Raw genomic sequence first — 19,051 nt, 5'->3', positions numbered from 1 at the left:
ATAATAATATTAATTCCTTGCCATTGTCATGGAATTCGAAACTATTTAACATGTTCGGTTTTTGTAAGGTTAAATTTATTACAGCTACAATAGCTAATATTCATTGTCCACCATTTTGCGGTCAGCTGACCGAATTGCGTTTTTCCAATCCTCTTTTTGCTGCAGCGCTGCATGAAGCGGTTTACTAAAGCTCTTAAAAAGAAAGTGTTGTAGGCATCTACTTGATGTACGTATGATTTTAGATCCTTTCCGGTTCTTTCAGATCGTATCAGATGGTTTATGTCTGAGATGCTTTGCATGTAAATTGTCAGTTAATGTTTGCCTACACTGTGTGTAATTGAAAAAGGTTGTTTTCTACAATTATATTGAATTTGCCTATTCGATTATCATATTTTGTCTTCTTCTGATGATTGGCAGTTCATAACTCTATATTTGTGGTAAACATCGTCCATTGCGGTAAGTAGTATTTCATTACTTTTATAGTTTAGTAGAAAATAATAGAACATTAATTTGTGTAACATTTATTGCTGTTATTGTGGATATGTGATTAACTTAAATTCATTGTGTATTATTCAGTTATTTTTAATATTCGGTGTAGAATACAGCAGAAGAATAATAATAATCAAATTTGTGTTTTGGTTGTGATTTTTTTATGTTTGAAATATTGCAACGGTGAAACTTTGATAGTTTGCCGCACCAGTCACCACATACAGGAGAAAGTTAGGTTGCGGTAATGACATTTTTGAGCCGCCTCCTTTCAAACGTTATCGAGTAAAGTTATTTAAATAGGCCTAATTGGAAATAACCTCTAAATTAATTATAGCAAGCGGCACTAAAAATGCGATGTGAATACTGCGAAAGCTATAAACCTAGGCTTACTATAATTCGGGAAGTTAAAATACGGACACTTTAGTAACTTAAGTAATAACATTTCGGGCTCTCCACAGTTCGTGTTTAGCACGTTCGGTTTTTCTCCTATTATTATTATTATTATTATTATTATTATTATTATTATTATTATTATTATTATTATTACTACTACTACTATTATTACTATTAGCCAATCTTCGGTATCGCCCCACATTACACACGGAACTGACGTATACGGTTACCTCACTGACAATTATCTTAAAATACTAAAAGGAGCAGATTTGTCATTGTCGAATGCGCATCTTCATGCTTACGAAATGCCATTCATTTATTTTGTGTGCACAAGGTTGGAATTTTGGAGGTAGAAGGAAAGGAAGGTAACCGTATTCTGAAATGTATCCCTGATATCTGATTCAAGCACCTTTATGGGTTATATGGATTAATTGAGGGGATAGCTAGGCTGAGTGACATTAAGCAGAGTTATGTGTCAAGGTTAGTGGGTTAGGTGAGAGGATTGTTTGTGATATGAGGCGGAAGAATTTTTGCAGTGTGGAGATGTACCGAAGTTTCACCGGTGTTTCTTTACTATAACATTAGGACGTTAGGTACAAATGTATTTACATTGTTGAGTACTAGAGATGTCATAGGTATCCAAAGAAAAAACAATTGAGTGCCGACATAAATTTCACACCATAAATAAGGCTCAAAAGTTGCTGTTAAAGTGAATGCCGGTGGAGAGATGTGGGCAGGAGGGATCAGTCCGTCGAGATGGAAGAGGTAGGCGTCAGTGAGAGACAGCACATCTCATTTTCTTTCGTTTCCTTACGTATCACAGAGAAAAGGTGAATTTTCGTATGACAGTGACAGGTTAGGTTAGTTTAAGCCTTTTCTATGCCTAGTACTCACAATTGTGTAAATATGTGCCCTTTCTTCCAAGGTATACCAAAAGCCCAAACTAACCTATCCTGACACTGATTCAACGTTACAAAAATCTCGCTTTGGTCGAATCAGTGATGGGTTAGGTTGCGTTACTTTAGGCTTTTGCTATGCCTTGCATATACAATTGTCTAAGAATGTACCCTTTCTTCCAAGGCATACCAAAAGCTTAAACTAACCTAACCTAACACTGATTCTACCCTACGAAAAGTTGCCTTTTCTCTGAATCAGAAAATACATAGAAATGACATGCATGTGCTTCCTCTCATGGCTGGCTACCCCTTCCACCTTGCTCGAACGATCTTGCCTGCCCGTACCTCTCTGCCGGTCATCACTTTCACAGCAACTTTCGATCCTTATTTTCGATGTGAATTTGGCATCAGCACTCAAACTTTTTTTTTTGTATACGATCAGTATGACTTGACTACAACCCAAGGTGTAAATGCTTTAACGTGAAAACGCTATAGTAAAGAATTATTATCATCATCATCATCATCATCATCATCATCATCATCATCATCATCATCATCATCATTTGTACTTTCACGTGGTAACGCTATAGTAAAGAAATAATACCATTATTATTATTATTATTATTATTATTATTATTATTATTATTATTATTATTATATAATTTGGGAAGTTAAAATACGGACACATTAGTAACTTAGACTACCAAATAAGAGTTCGTGTTTAGCATATGGGTTATTATTATTATTATTATTATTATTATTATTATTATTATTATTATTATTATTATTATTACCACCTTCGGTGCTGGTTGGTAGGTCCTATATGAGCATTTTGCTTAGTATCAAGTTCAAATGACAATCACATCAAAATGGAAGGGATTGCAAATTTGTCCCTCTCTGTAGCTGACTTTATAAGTATTGGCTGTTGCCTGCTGGAAGAATTTTAAACTAGCGCAGAGTTTATTCCTCGTTAGCTCAGTTGGTAGAGCAGCTGGCTATGGACTGGAAGGTCCGGGGTTCGATCCCAGGTGGTGACAGGATTTTTTCTCGTTACCAAACTTCCAGAACGGCCCCGAGGTTCACTCAGCCTCCTATAAAATTGAGTACCGGGTCTTACCCGGGGGTAAAAGGCGGTCAGAGCATGGTGCCGACCACACCACCTCATTCTAGTGCCGAGGTCATGGAAAGCATGGGGCTCTACCTCCATGCCCCCCCAAGTGCCTTCATGGCATGTTACGGGGATACCTTTACCTTTACCTTTTACTTGGCTTATAAACCTTCAAGTGTTTACTATGCTTTCCTCAGTCATACCAACATAACTTTGGTGTCATTATGAAAGTTTCACGCTAGTATACACTCATGCCTTGACTTGTATACACAAATTTGTGCAAGATTTTCAAGCGCTGGGCAAAGGCTGGTGATTTTTGTTTTGTGATGTCAGTACTGGTCTGTAATATAGTACAGTAGTGTAATGGGTGAATTTTCACTTTCGAAATCACCAGTACTAACTGTGCGCTAGTTTCACCGAAATTTTTTCGAACAATACGTGGTACTTTGTATAGAAAATATTTGTCAAACCAGTAGCTCAGTTATGATGGAATAATTACTCTCATGCCTTTGTAAAGTGAGTGGACTTCTAATCCTATTCTGCTTTATTGTTTTCCTTTAAAAGTCCCTAAACATTTCTGTGAATGCATGTATTTTGCTAGACAACATACCCTTTCCTAAATTAAAATAAGACATATACAAGGTGCGGCAGCTTTCATGGCATGTTTTAACTCGCCTCATACGGTGACATGCAACAATTTGCATCAGACGACGGTAATATTGTTTTGTCAGTGGGCTACCATTTTGTTCGACATGGAAGCATGGATTGCAGAGCAATGTGCTTTCACAGTAGAGGCCTATTTCAAGAACAATCATTCTTGAATTGCTATACAGCGTATATTCAGACATTTCAACTTGAGTCATTGTGGAAGAGTGCGAGTTGCTCACACCATTGCAAGATGGGTTAATTCCTTTAGAATCAGTACCTACCTGTAATCATAAACCAGGATGAAATGGAAGGACGGTGCGAAAGACCTTTCTACAGAAAGTCATTTCTTGATATAGTGACATCCTTTAGCTGTCCTGATCTCTGGATCTGACATATGCGGACTTCTTCTTATGGGAGCATATTCAGTGAAGTCTTCCAAACGTGTCCTACCAGCATCTTGAAATTAAATAACTGGATCAGAGCTGCAGTCAACATTACCTCTGATTACTTGTTAGGAAGAGTAATGGACATCTTTCAATGTAGCTTTGGAAGAATGTCTGGTCTGTGACGTGATAATCGTTTGCCACAGTCATCTTCAAACTTTGATAAGTAAATGACACTCCTTTACCTTGTATTTGACACTGAGAGAAATAAATAAATGGTAGTTGTTCACTTAATGCTGTAGTTTAAAAATTCGCTGTGAATGCTGCCGCACCCTGTAATTTGCAGTACAAAAGTCAGTTGAACAAAGTAGGACCGGAAAGTATTGAAGCAGACATGGACGTCCTTTTCAAAGAAACTATACAGGGTGATTCACGTGGATTTACAGTCCTTTACAGAGCTTATTTCTGAAGACATTTTGAGCAAAAAATTTCTTATAAACATAGTTCCTATTCTCAATATTTTCAGAGTTACACTAATTTAAAGTTGATTGTAAAATATGTTTTTTCTTTAGTTTGAAGGTAAAAGAATAATACAAATAGAGAATGAACCATTCAGAAGTATCATTTCTTTAATTGGCAAGTGTTATGAAGCTAAAAATGTGCTGTGAACTCCTTCGTTGCTTCGTACACACACCTTTTTCTACTTTTAATTAGAAAATTACATTATTCTTACACACTTATCACAACAATTATTACAAATCACACCACTTCCACTGACTTAATTATTTGCAGTTAAATTTGTATCCTAATTTACAATCTTGGAGAGTTTACAACATATATAAAAAAATGTTGTTGTCCTCTTGAGTACACTTGGCCACACGCTTGTTAACGACACTCGTCGCTGTACATAACTACATATGGCTATCTTTGATTTCTGTAGCGCTCGTGTCCACACCTGTGGAGTAGTGGTCAGCGCATCTGGCCGCGAAACCAGGTGGCCCGGGTTCGAATCCTGGTCGGGGCAAGTTACCTGGTTGAGGTTTTTCCCGGGGTTTTCCCTCAATCCAGTACGAGCAAATGCTGGGTAACTTTCGGTTCTGGACCCTGGACTCATTTCACCGGCATTATCACTTTCATTTCATTCAGACGCTAAATAACCTGAGATGTTGATACGTTATAAAATAACCCAATAAAAAAAATGTAGCGCTCGTGCTGGCTGCTGACTGCACGTTGACCAAGATCACGCATTCACAGCAATGCGTTCCAATAACGAAACGAAACTCTGTAAATATTGAGAATAGGACCCATGTTTATATGGAATTTTTTGCTCAGGATGTCTTCGGAAATAAGCTCCGTAAAGGACGGTAAATCCTCGTGAATCACCCTGTATATTGTGATACCTAAAAAGAAAGCTCGAAGTCTTAACAGAGCTCGTGTTGTCACTTCATAATTCTTAGAACACACCACTTGTTTCAAGAAGGCATTGTTATCCTTTATAAAAGTCGAAAGCTCTAAAAATAAATGTTCGAAATCCACTTTATTCTACAACATTGCTTTCACTCAATTTTGATTCAATTCCTTTGAGGTATCGATACATTCTTCATAAGAGAAAACACACTTTCCACTGGTGCTGAATTCCCAGGAAGACAACAAGCAAATTTTATAACTTTCTGAAAATTTGTACATTTGCTTTGGCTTGCATGTAAGTGTGTAAAGATCTCACTTAGTACCTTTCATATCATTGATTGAATTTCTGATACTTTGTAATAGTATCACGTTAACAATAACAACTTCGTCAAACAGTGTATCTGTATCAATTAGACCCAAGTTTTGGTAATTTTTGAGATCACTCCATTTATAAGTTCTGCCGATTGTCTGAATTTATTCCCTGAGTAATTTACTATTTTGAGTCAAAACCAAGGAAACTTATTTGTCCCATTCAAAACTGTTTTACCCATTTTCTAAATAGCAAATGCATATCATAGAAAGTGACTACATTTTTTCAACAACTTTTAGTGTTGTGATTTCTTCATTAACCAAGACAGTGAACTCCTGTTTTGCTGTTTGTGGAATAAATATGATTTTTCCTAGCAAGTAGTGTTTATTTAAAGTCATTATACAAGGGGCGTTCCGAATATGTTTCGTTATTTTATTTAACAGGGAAGCTGCATTACAAAGTGAAAAAAACACAGTCATAAGAAAAGACAAACCTTTGGGTATTTTTCTACATAGTCGTCACCAACATTGATACATTTGTCATACCATGAAATCAATTTCAAGAAACACAGTGATTTCAGGACGTTCTTCACAGCCTGTTGCACCTCTTTCTTGCTTCTGAAGTTACATCCCAATAGTGCTGACTTCAATGCAAGAAAAAGGTGAAAGTCCGATGGGGCAAGATCGGGGCTGTAGACCGGATGTTTCAATCTCTTCCATCCCAGACGACGAATGTGTTCTGTAGTGGTCCTTGCTGTGTGAGGTTTTGCATTGTCGTTCAAGAACAAAATTCCTCGACTTAAGTGCCCTGGTGTCTTGCATCAAATGACGGACTTCAGTTGGCTTAGTGTGTGGCACTAGCGTGCTGCTTTGACAGTCCCTGCAATGAGGAAATCAAGCAAAATGACACCCTTCGCATCCCAGAACACTGTCAGCATAATCATCCCTGTGGACTGCGACACTTTGAATTTTTTCTGGACGGGTGAGCTAGGATGTTTCCATGTCATTGAGGCGGTCTCGGTCTGTGGGGTAAAGTGGTGCACCCACATCTCATCCGCTGTGATGAGTTTGAACAGGAAGCCATTGCCCTCACACTCATACTACCACAAGTATTCCAGACTTATTGCCATTCTTGCAGTCTTGTGATCAGGGGTGAGCTGTCTCTGCATCCATCTTGCCGACTCCTACTGATATCCCAACACATCGTGAGTCATGTGGTGGGCCTGAGCACGTCCAACACCCAATGTGGATGAGACATGAGTCACAGTTATGCGCCTGTCGGCTAACACCATTTTCTGTATTCTTCGACATTTGTTGCAGTCTTGGACATGGAGGGGTGCCCAGATCGGTGTTCATCTTCCACGAACATTGAATATCAATGCCCAACCATTTGACGGTACATGACATGGAAACATTCCAGCACACCCATCTGGAAAAAATTAAAAGTGTTGCAGTCGGCAGGGAAGATTATGCTGACAGTGTTCTGGGACACGAAGGGTATCATTTTGCTTGATTTCTTCACTGGAGGGACCGTCTATGCAGCACTCTAGTGCCACACACTAAGCCAACTGAAGTCCGCCATTTGACGCAAGAGATCAGGATGCTTAAGTCGAGGGGTTTTGTTCTTGGACGACAATGCAAGACTCCACATGGCAAAGGACACTGCAGAACACATTCGTCATCTGGGATGGGAGAGATTGAAACATCTGGTCTACAGCCCAATCTTGCCCCATCGGACTTTCACCTTTTTCCTGTGTTGAAATCTGTACTATCGAGACTTCACTTCGGAAGAGGTGAAACAGGCTGTGAAGAACATCCTGAAATCACTGGGCACAAAATTTTACCAGGAGAGTTTCTTGAAATTGATTTTATGGTAAGACAAATATATCATTGTCAGTGGCGACTATGTGGGAAAATAGCCAGAGGTTGTCTTTTGTTATGACAATGTGTTTTCTCACTTTTTATTTCACAGGGAAGCTGCATTACAATGACGAAACTTATATTCGGAACGCCCCTTGTATTTAATTAAAACCTATGTTGCAATTACATAATTTTTTTTCATTTCAAGAATAGTTTCATTGAATACTGTAGCACTCCGTGAAGAAATCACATACCTACTTCATTGACAGGGTTCTCAGAAAAGTCCTTTATGATGTTTGAACAAGAATTTTGAGACAACAAATAAGATTTTTAACCCATCAAAAATTAACATTATTCTGTGTATATCAAGTGAAAGACTGAGAAATTTGGTTGAACTATGGGACAGAAGTTTATGATACTCAGCATTAGCAAATTCACAAAAATCCTTCAATTTTTGAACTGTTATCAAGTATATGTAAAATAAAAATTGTAAATTTGAACAATAATAACTTCAGTGTCAATGGGAAGCTGTCCACTTGCACTACTGCCTCATTTAGAATTCGCAAGTTTACCATCTTACTTTTCTTCCTATGACTATGGTCTTCGTCTTGTTGGCATTTATCTTCTTTCCATACTGCTCATAGTGCCATTTAGCTCCAGTATCATATCCCCTAGTATCATATTCTTTTCTGCTAACAACGCCATATAAGTAGCAAATCTTATGCACATTATTCTTTTTTCTCCTACTTCCTCCCATGTTCTGAAAACAGTTCTTCACTAAATCCTTCAAGTAGATGTTGAACAGGGTTCGTGACAAAGAACATCCTTGATCTACTTCTCTCCCTATTTCACTTCCTTCTGACATTCCTTTTCCTAACCTGACTTTGACTCGTTTTATATGAGGATTACTGAACAGCCTTCTTGCTTTCCAATCCACACCTATTTTCTTTAGGATCCCCATCAGTTTATTCCAATCCCATTCTGTCAATAGCCTTTTCTAGGTTCACAAATACTATATACACTACTTTATTCTTTTCTAGGTATCTTTCGCTGATTGTTCATAGCAGTCCAATTGCATCTCTCGTATATTTTTCTTTCCTGAAGTCAAATTGCTCTTCTTTCAACTGTTCTTTCATCTTAGAATATAAATGTTGATTCAGCATTTTCGAGAAAATCTTTGCCGAGTGCGATATTAGGCTGATAGTCCTAACTCATTACATATCTTGGCATTATTTTTCTTCGGTATTGGAAGCAACACTGTCTCCGTAAAATCTTCAAGCCATTCGCCTTTCTCATATATTTCGTTGCATAATGATAGAATTCCTTTCTTGTCTTTACCCAAGCATTTCACTAATTCAATGGGGATTCCATCAACTCCTGTTGCTTTCCCATTCTTCATTTCCTTAAGCGCTAGTTCAGCTTCTCCCCTTAAAATGGAAAATCCTTTTCGTCTTTTGATACAGCTTCTTCGTTTTCTATAGCTAAGTCATCTGGACGATTCCTTGTCTCATATAACTCTTCTGTATATTTTGTCCCTCTGTTTAGTATTCTTTGTTTGTTATTTCATTTCCGATGTCGTCCTCTATCAACGACATGGATTTCCTGTTCTTATTTGTGAAGTCCAAACATTTTACTTTGCGATACATTAAATCATATCATCCTTTTGTTTCTAGATTCTCTATTTCTTCACATTTCTCTTTCATCCAGTCTTCCTTTGCTTTATCTGTTTCTCTTCTTGGTTCATTGTTTAATTTCCTGTAGTTTCTTGTACCTTCTTCTGTGTTGATGTTTTTCCATTTTTTCCTTTCCTCTGTCTTCTCCTGTTACCCAAGATTTCTTAATTCTGTGTATCCTATTGTTTCTTCTGCTGTTGTCTGTATACAGATTTTTAGACGAGTCCAGTACTAATACTGTTCTCAGGTGTGGATTCCAATGTAGAGGCTTTCTCTTAAAAATTTGCTTCAAATTTTCTTCTTTCCTCTTTGTTCTTCAGTTTTTCCATGTTCAATTTCTTCGTCACCTATCTTCCACTTGCATTCTTCAGACGAATATCTACTTCGCCTGTCAGCAGGACATGATCTGAGTTAAAATCTGCTCCTGGTAGAATCTTTGAATTTTTTTTAAGCAATTTCGAAATCTTTCCTGTACCAGTATGTAGTCTATCGGATATCTGCTTTCGTCCCTTGGGCATGTCCATGTGCATCTTCTTTGTTTCTTCTTCTTCTTCTTCTTCTTCTGCACTTCACGGTATAGGCAAAATGCCTGTTCCGTCCTCACAGCATATCTCTTCTTTGTTTATGTTGCTGGAATTATATATTTCCAACAATCATTTCATTTCTTTTACAGAAATTCACCAGATATTCTCTATCATTTCTTTTTCCCAATCCATATTTTCCAACTGTTTTTCAATCTTGCCCTTCTCTACAACTGCATTCCAGTCATCCATTAGGATTATGCATGCTCCCTGTCTTCCCTTTCTCAACTATCTCTTCTTTCTTGTCATAGCTTTCTTCCACTTCCTCATCTGCTAATCCACTATGTGACATATGAACTTGCATTAGCACTATGTATATTTTCTTAGCTTGTAGTCTTACCATTATCATCTGGACATCTACATAACGCACTGATATCACTTTATCTTTCACATGTGGTCCCAGTAATACACCAACACCATTTAAATAAAATAGGCCTAACCTGAATTCATCACGCACCAATTCACCACTATATTCTCACCTCACTTCCAGTGACGGCTCGTGTTAAGGAGCACATGGGCACGTGCCCCCCCCCATTTGTTTTATTTTCCGACAAAAAGAATAAAGCAATTTTTGCTTAAAATTATCTGCTCAAAACTTAATGATTTAAGAGCTTCCATTCAGGTATAAACATACTGTGAAATGTGAATGCCTTCAGCTACTGGTACGTTGAGCGAGTGAAATCATGGAAACATCTGTCTCGGGCACCGTAGTTCTAGTGGCCATCCTTTGCACATGCGCACAACTACTCAGAGTTTCAAGTGCAAGAGAGCGGTGTGAGGTGATTGATGCGGGGATCGAGAAGATGAGAGGGGAAGCGTCTACCAGGGCTCAGTCATTTGTGTGGCCATCCTGTGCACATGCGCAAATGGTTTAAAAATGTAGAACGCGGATGAGGAAGGCGTTACGTATAGAAGTATGATGGTAACACTGTCATGGCCCGAAGAACCAATTGAGTTGCCAGCTTAGCTATTCTGTAGCTAGATCTAGTTTTTTTAGATTAGTTACTATAATTGCTGTATTTCATATAAGAGGTAATGTTTTACTATGTTTTCTGATTAATTTAGCTATTAAAATTAAACTGTTTAACAATGTTAATACAGAAGTTTAGCTATATTCAAAATTATCGTAGGCTGTTTTTTTTTTTATTAAGAGTGTTGGCAACATTGACAACCGTACGAAATACATGTTATCGGTTCCTGCGTTTGTATTTGTAGCGGCAATAATGAAATTCTGAGTGTTAATAAAAATTCTCTTCTTTTCTATTTCAAGTATGAAGTTAGTTACATTAGTGTTCGTTGTGTGCTTGTGTACTCGTTCATTTCAATATGAATAAAGTTAGTGGACTAATTGGAAGGCAATTAGATTTCGACAGCAGAGTTCGCGCCAAGAAAGACTGACAGCATTAGCAATGCTTTCAATTGAGAGTAAAATGGTGCGTTTGATTCCTAACTTCAACCAGCAAGTTATCGAAGTATTTGTTCGAACTAAGGATCGAAGGACGGACTTCATCTATAAATAGAAATGTTAGTGTATATATTCTTTATATTTACATTTTGTTAGTCAAATTTTCAGCAATTATTCAGTATGGCAAGCCTATGTTCGTATAGTGAGGAACCTATGGGTTCAATTAATCCAATATTAGTGTTTTAAGTTGTGCCCCGCCGAATAATTTGGTCACCAGCCGCCACTGCTCACTTCTGATATTCCCAGCACATCCACTTTGTTTTTTCTCATTTCTTCCTTCAAGTTTTCCAACTTACCTGCTTGCAAAAGAGTCCTTACATTTCACGTACCAATCCTCAATCTTCTTTTCTTCTCTTTGTTGGGTTGCTTCATAATGTGTCCTTCCTCAGCATTCCTCTCCTGGACGTCCAAATGGAGGGATAGTTTATGTCTGAAATCTTTCACCGTGGAAAGACTCATCATGCCATGTTTGCAGTTTTCCTTGGGAAAGATAAATGCAGTAGCTTTCTGCTGCTTTCCGCACACCATTCTCTCTTTCGCATCTTAAAAGATTCCAGGGGGCTCCAATGCGGAGATGAGTAGAGTGGATTTGACAGATTTGACTAATTTGGCCCTCCGGACTTCACCAAAATTCTCTGCAAGGATTAAGTATCAGTTCTATCAGGTTTTTTGACCTGATCAGAGACGGGAAATCCCAGTTAGCCTTTGCCTCCCATATATATATATATATATATATATATATATATATATATATATATGTGTGTGTGCACATGTGGGTGTGCGTGTCTCTCATATACATACTATGTATTAATTCTTTACAATTGCGTTACCAAAGGGAGGTTGATAACTATCCATATCCACCTGCTGACCTAAATGCAGTGCCTTCAACTTAAGACACAACACAGCCGATAGACTGTTTTCTATAGCGGGAAAACCAAGCGGTATTGTGCAGCAGGCGGGCAGGGGGATAGGCCGGTATTTCAAGTGGGAAACCCAGTGGTGGTGTGCGACCCAGCATGCAATTAGTGTTTGTCTTCTGTAAGGTATGAACGTGTTTGGTCAGTTTTAGTTTTCATTTAACGTGTTTGGTGAACTGTGCTCTGTTTAAGTTTAAATTTATCATGGTGGTAAACACCATGTAACTTTTATCTTTGGGATAAATTAAAACATAAAGTGTATGTAAACAATCCTCATATATTAGAGGAACTTAAAGGAAAATATTTGGGCAGTGATCTCCAGCATTTCAAGGCTGGATCGCGTATTTCAGTATCATCTTTGTCGGTTGTATTGAAGCTGGTGGAGGTCATTTTGAACGTCTTATGTTTTAAACACCATTAAATTAATTTTACGGAAGATAAACTAACACTAAATATGGATAGAAAGAATGCATGCCGGACCTCATAGTTCAATTACCGCATAATGCTGCTGAGTATTACTGCTTGAGAGTACTGCCCGCCTACTGATACCTGGGTTGCGTCTTAAGTTGAAGGCGCTGTATATGTATATCCAAGGCATATCAAAAGCTTCGATGTTACAAAAACTCTCTTTTTATCTATGTACTTACCAAGAAACTTACACAAATCATGCGATTCCTCCTCTCTGCCAGCCACCACTTCTACACCAACTTTCCACGCTGATTCCTGTGCGAAATTGGCGTCGCCACTCAGTTTGTTTTTTGTTTATAGGCCTATTACGTAGAAGCCAAGTATGTAAATACATGTGTGACTGTGGTAATGCAATTGTTACCATTTGTACTGTGTGTATATTTGTAAAATTATTCCATCTCAGTTTCAATTGGTCATGAAATAATACAAGTCAATGTCACTGTTGTGTGCGATAGGATACCGAAGTTTCAATCTAAGTTAAATTGATAGTCGTGTTTATAATTTTTATTTTTGTAAAGCACTGCTGCTTATTATTGCAGGCAACATGAATGATGGATGGGACTCAGATGGTGAAAGCCAGGCACAATATACTCCTGTATATTCCCAAACTTTTGGTCGTGGAGGTAGTCGACGAGGTTGGAATGGAAATCGAGGACGTGATTATGGAGACCGACAAGGTGGTGGAAATAATAGAAATTACAGAAACAACAATCAATTTGGGAATAGAGAAAACAAAGTAGGTACTGGTAGCAGTGGAGGAGGTGGTAAATTTGATCGTGGTAGAGGCCGAGGGAACCGTCCTGGTAATAACTGGCGAGAAAATTCGTCTGGTGGGCGAAATGATTATGGAGGAGGATCAGGAGACAGCACCACAGTCACTGTCAAATCCAGCGATGTCGGGAAAGTAATAGGAAAAGGTGGATCCAAGATACGAGATCTCCAAGATGAAAGTGGTGCACATATTCAGGTATGTACTACTATATTTCAGTTCTTTGTTAAAATGTTGAACAGATTTTTATTCCAAGCACACTGTTGTGGTGGTGGTGGTGGTGGTGGTGGTGGTGGTGGTGGTGGTGGTGGTGGTGGTGGTGGTGGCGGCGGCGGTGGCGGCGGCGGCTGCTGCTGCTGCTGCTGCTGCTGTTACTGTTGTTGTTTTCTGCTCGGTAGGAATGTAAAATTGGTGTAATGATGAATAGGAAATGGTGACATCATTCATTCAATTTTTTATAGTTGGATATAGTGCTTACAGTTAGATTGATGTTAGGGGAGCAATCCAGAATGAATGAATAAGAAGATATTACAAAAACATGAAATACCCGACAGTGAATTGTTTAATATATTTAAGAACACTTACTGGACTGAAACTATGCTGTTCAAGAAATACTTTGATTGGAATTGTGAAGTCTCGTAATGATTTTGTAATAAAATAAATTGTTTATCTGTGGTTACTGTTTTACAATAGCATCATTTTTTATTAGTGCATAAATTTAGTGAAGAGGTTATTAATTGTTGTAATTTAATATAATTATAATATTTTATCTTAAAAGTTTCTAGTAGGATAATGGATAACACCAAGTCAGTATGAATTATGTATGTATTATCAGTAGGAGTACACCACCACACCCAAGCAGAGCACCGGATCAGTAGGCAAACCTGCTACCACCTGAGCTACTCCTGTTAGCTGTAATGTATTTTATCAGTAATAAAATCATCACTGTGGATGTGTGACTGTGAAACGAACAGACCCAGGTTCAAATCCTGGTTGGGGCAAGTTACCTGGTTTGGATTTTTTTCCCCGAGGTTTTCCCTCAACCAACTGAAGCTGAATTGCTGGGTAACTTTCGGCATTGGACCTTGAACTTATTTTGTCATAATTTATTCACATATCATTATCATTACATAGTCACAGTTAAGTTTACTGTGCAGCTTGCTCTATACATACAAGAGTTTGACTTTGGGCCCCTTCTCCATATAAAGTGAAGAGAAAAAATCAATAGGTGCCTGGTTTTTTGGTAGCAACGATAAATGCGAAAACATTTCATATAGCTGTATTTCGTTTTTAGATACGGTACTTAACATGTGTTATAATTATGCGAAATAAAGGCACAAAATGTTGCGAAATTTGTTGTTTTGCACGAAATACGTCGGTTTCAGCTAATTAAGATCCCTTTGTCACGAAAATTACGAAATATTACCCCCAAAAACGTGATTCATTGTAGTTCTAGTCTCTCTTTTTTGTCCCGCCGGAAATGCTTTGTTTAAAACTTCCATTCACAAATGCTTTTATGTTGTGTGGTTTGCTATGATAGTTAATTTTTCTGCTGCTTGGTAGCATTCATATCTCTTGGCTTTCTCAGTTTACAACCTGCATATACCAAAATACTTACAGACTGTCACACAACTCTTCATGCATATAATGTTGAAATTATGCTAGAATCGTGTTTCAGGGTGTATTTGAATGATGAGAATGTTGTATTGTGTTTATTATGTGTGTACATTTTTAAGCAAACAGGCATCATAAATCAAATTTGATAATGAGAAGTACTGGTATGTGTTCAAATGGCTATAACATGAAATACCTATTGAAATAGAAGAGTTTATATTACCGCAAACAGGAGCTCTTACTTCACCAAGAAAATCAGACCTCTAATTATCAGGTTCTTCGGACTGTGTTGATAAATTTCAGTGTGTTTCTGCTTTTGGATGAGCTTCCTTTTATGAAGATTCTTTGTAATAACTTCTGGATTTGTTTCAAAGTTGAAAGTTTTGATAACATTGAATTGATCGTTGTTTGTCACTTTTTTTCCTTTTCAAGTGAATGAGTATTGAAAACTGTTACATTTTGAATAAATCTTTCTGTGATTCTAAAGTATTGTACTTACATATGAATAAAATCTCTGACAAAATTAAACATAGCCACACCCACAATTGTTTAATTGAAAACTCTTGATAACCGATGTAATAGATAAAGTTTGTGTAATAGGTATTTTGTAGAGAAAAGCATGGGAATATTTCAGTTGAAGACTCTCACTAGATTACTGACAAGTCTGTATTTTGAGTAATTGGGAAATTTATATATCCTTCTCATAAAAATCTAACTTCGTGTCTTCTGCTACCATGAATTGTAAATGTTTGTGCTGTTATAGGTGGGTTATCCTACTAGATTCTTCTATTTTGTTCCATATGAAGAAACGTTCTGACTGCTTATATGTAATTGTGTATAATTTTTGCAGCAGTTTTGTAGTCACTTTAGTTCTTCGAATGTCATATTACTTTGAACAAAATTTGAGGCAGTGGCATAGTATGTGAGGCATCCATGGATGTGAATGTTTGGGATGTGCTGTAGATATCTGACGCAGAAATACAGAACTGGTGAGTGTCCAGTGGTCATGTTCTGGGACATACACAAGTGGCTTTATTTCTATTTATCCACAGTAGTTCCATGTTCCATACAGTTTGCATCTACTTACTTGCTAATTATTTCATTTGATACCTAGAAAAATAGTGTGACAAACAGGAGTTGGAGATCTCTTCACTGTCCTAGAGAATTATTGATGTTATTTAAATTGTTTTTGCACCATAAAGAAATGGCTCATGAATTATGACACTGGTGTGAAACTGTTGCTTAATTTTAGTAGCATATAAGAAAAGACGTGATGCTGAGCATAATCGGTTTCAAGATTTTGACGGATTTTATTGTGTGTGTAACATTTGAATCCTGAAGCATTAAATTGATGTAATTTATCAATATCTTTTGTAGTGTATTTATCCCAGGAACTTAATTTCAAATAGCATTCCAATCTAACATATGCAGTTTCATCAGCTGCTCTCTCAGTAACTGCTTGAGTTCTTTATAACTCTGATATCAGAGATTCTTTCTTTTGTTGGTTACATGGAACCTGTGATATTCATTGGCTGAACAGCGAGGTAGTGCAAGGTTGTGCTACATGCACTCTAAAGATATGAATGGACTATATTTAATATTTATGTCTATGCAACGTGAGAAGTGTCATAATGGCCACATTCTGTGATTGGCTAAGAACGGATAAAGAATGTGTGGCATAAGAGAATTATTTCCTGCCACTTCTGGCCAGTTTTAATATAAGGTGAAGCAGAAATATCTCACCATTTTCAATTGCACATAAAATGGAAAATATTGAAGTCATATATCAAACAGTAATATAAATTTGTTCCTTATAGTATGACATTTAATTCTTCAGTTCAGTTCTGCATACACTTTGAGATTCCACGTCAAGAACGTGTTCGTAGCTACAAGACCATAAAATTGTGGATTAAATCATTTCGGAATATGGCTTCAGAACTAAAACAGAAACCACCATTTTCACTTTTAAAAAGGTTTGCGCCAATAACCCCAAACTGTGCAACACCACACTAGACAGTGACGCATTCACTATCAATCAATCAATCACTCACTCACTCACTCAATCTTCTTATTGTATCCAGCTGTTTGCTGACGTCAACCTGGTTGGCAAGTTGGTATAGCGCTGGCCTTCTATGTCCAAGGTTGCGGGTTCGATCCTAGGCCAAGTCGATGGTATTTAAGTGTGCTTAAATGCGACAGGCTCATGTCAGTAGATTTACTGGCATGTAAAAGAACTCCTGCGGGACAAAATTCTGGCACATCCGGCGACGCTGATATAACCTCTGCAGTTGTGAGTGTCGTTAAATAAAACATAACATTTGTTTGCTGACATCAAGTCCACTATAGTCCACTGTAGTCTATTCAGTTTTTGTTTTTCATGAGAAATGAGGGATATTTTGATCGGTGTTCATTATAGATGCCTGTTGTTATAGTGGAACACAGACTTCTGAAGTGTTCAAGGATGTATGTAGTTTCGGTCGCTTATCCACCCTCCTCACGAACTTTTCCGTTTGCAAGTTACACTGCAAAAAATAATCTCGTTAGTCTCCTTGTGCTCATCTCATCAGTTCATTCTTGATCATCTTAATACGAGATAATCAGGAGAAGTAACTGATAAGACGATCAGGAGTGATTAAGTGATTGGGGCGAAAGTGACAAGAGATGATTAAAAAAAATATTTAAGGCACTGGGAAGGAAAATAAAATCCGGGACTATTAGGGTAGAACGACTGATGAGACAGCATGAAATAACAGATTGCTGAGAACATTTTAATAGGGAAATTGCTGAAAGGACAATCAGAACTGAATTAATTTGATCAGAGAAAAATTAATGAAGAAATAACAACTATAGGTGAAATAAAGGGAAGAAAGAAAAAAGATTGCCGAGATTAATAATAGGCCTAGTAAACTGATTGAAGGGACGATCAAGAGGAAAATTAGATGATGGACGAGACTATGAAACGGAAAATGAATCAAGAGACAGTTAGGGCAACAAAAAGGTGGACGTGGATCATTTTGTGGGGCTCAGTCGCGTCATTACAAACATTTCTTAAAATGTTTAAATTAACACCAAAAGCTGTTGCCATAACTGTTTGAGTTTTATTGTACATGGAAGAAATAGAGGATAAGTCACTGTTAGAAACATGTTAAAAAATTTGTAAACATAAAAATAAAATAACTTCTTTTGTCTGATTACGCATATTTAGACTGCGAAGCATACTCGAAGCATAATAGTATTTATTAAACACAATTATACAACTTTCAGACTTCTTTTTATTTGTTCTGGACACCTTACTTGGGATCTCGCAGAGTGACTGTGATTATGGGACATTGGTGGAAGGACAATGATGAGGGGAAATGGGAGAATCCTGATAAAAAACCCCACTTTGTTCAATATCCAGACGAGGATCGAACCCGGGTCGCCATGGTGCAAGGCAGAGAGACTAATCACTCGGCCATGTGTTATTGAATGTTTGAGAAAGAGTCATACATCTGTAAAACAGAATATCACAGCATAAGTTTAGACAACACTCAGCTGTACAGTAATATAACACAGAAGAGCACAGCACAAACTTAGACAAGATACTGAATTTCGGTTTTATCTTTGCAGTGTAGGAAGTTAAGATTTTTACAGTAGAACTGGTCCCCAGCCCATTAGGGTGGCAAGAGAGTGAGTAAGTTTGCAGTAAGAATAAGGGAAAGTGTGTGATCTTGGCAACCATAAATGCTTGTGGACGACTATAGTAGCCAGAGTTGGGGTGTATCAATATATACTGCAGGACTGTGTTTTCTGCAACTGGTACTGATTATTTTAGTTTACTTCTTTTGTGATTTATGGATGGAATGCGTTCACTACGAAGTGGTCGTATGTTCATCTCTTTCGGATTTTCCTCTGCTCAGTACCAGAAGTTCTGTTTATTTACACTTCTGGACAAATGAAAATGTGCTTCATCTGAGATTAAGAGAACAATATTGTTGGACAGGATTTCAAGAATCTGTTTAGCAAATCTCAGATGATTTCCCATATCACAATCTTTAAGTTCGTGGACCATTAATAATAATAATAATAATA

General features: G+C 37.5%; 1 protein-coding gene across 1 annotated transcript in view; it reads left to right on the top strand.

The window, feature by feature from the left end:
• Positions 1 to 232: 232 nt before the first annotated feature.
• Positions 233 to 19,051, top strand: part of LOC138695975 (probable ATP-dependent RNA helicase DDX43) — a 66,279-nt gene continuing 47,460 nt past the window's right edge. Inside the window, exons 1-2 of the mRNA XM_069820403.1 lie at positions 233 to 456; positions 13,137 to 13,564. Of these exons, the coding sequence (XP_069676504.1) occupies positions 13,142 to 13,564 (423 nt within the window). The 5' untranslated portion in view covers positions 233 to 456; positions 13,137 to 13,141. The remainder of the gene's footprint in view (positions 457 to 13,136; positions 13,565 to 19,051) is intronic.

This window comes from Periplaneta americana, chromosome 3 (genome assembly GCF_040183065.1).
Source record: "Periplaneta americana isolate PAMFEO1 chromosome 3, P.americana_PAMFEO1_priV1, whole genome shotgun sequence".
In the NCBI taxonomy this organism is placed as follows: domain Eukaryota; kingdom Metazoa; phylum Arthropoda; class Insecta; order Blattodea; family Blattidae; genus Periplaneta; species Periplaneta americana.
The sequence above is the reverse complement of the archived record's forward strand: the minus strand, read 5'-3'. Positions and strand labels throughout refer to the sequence as shown.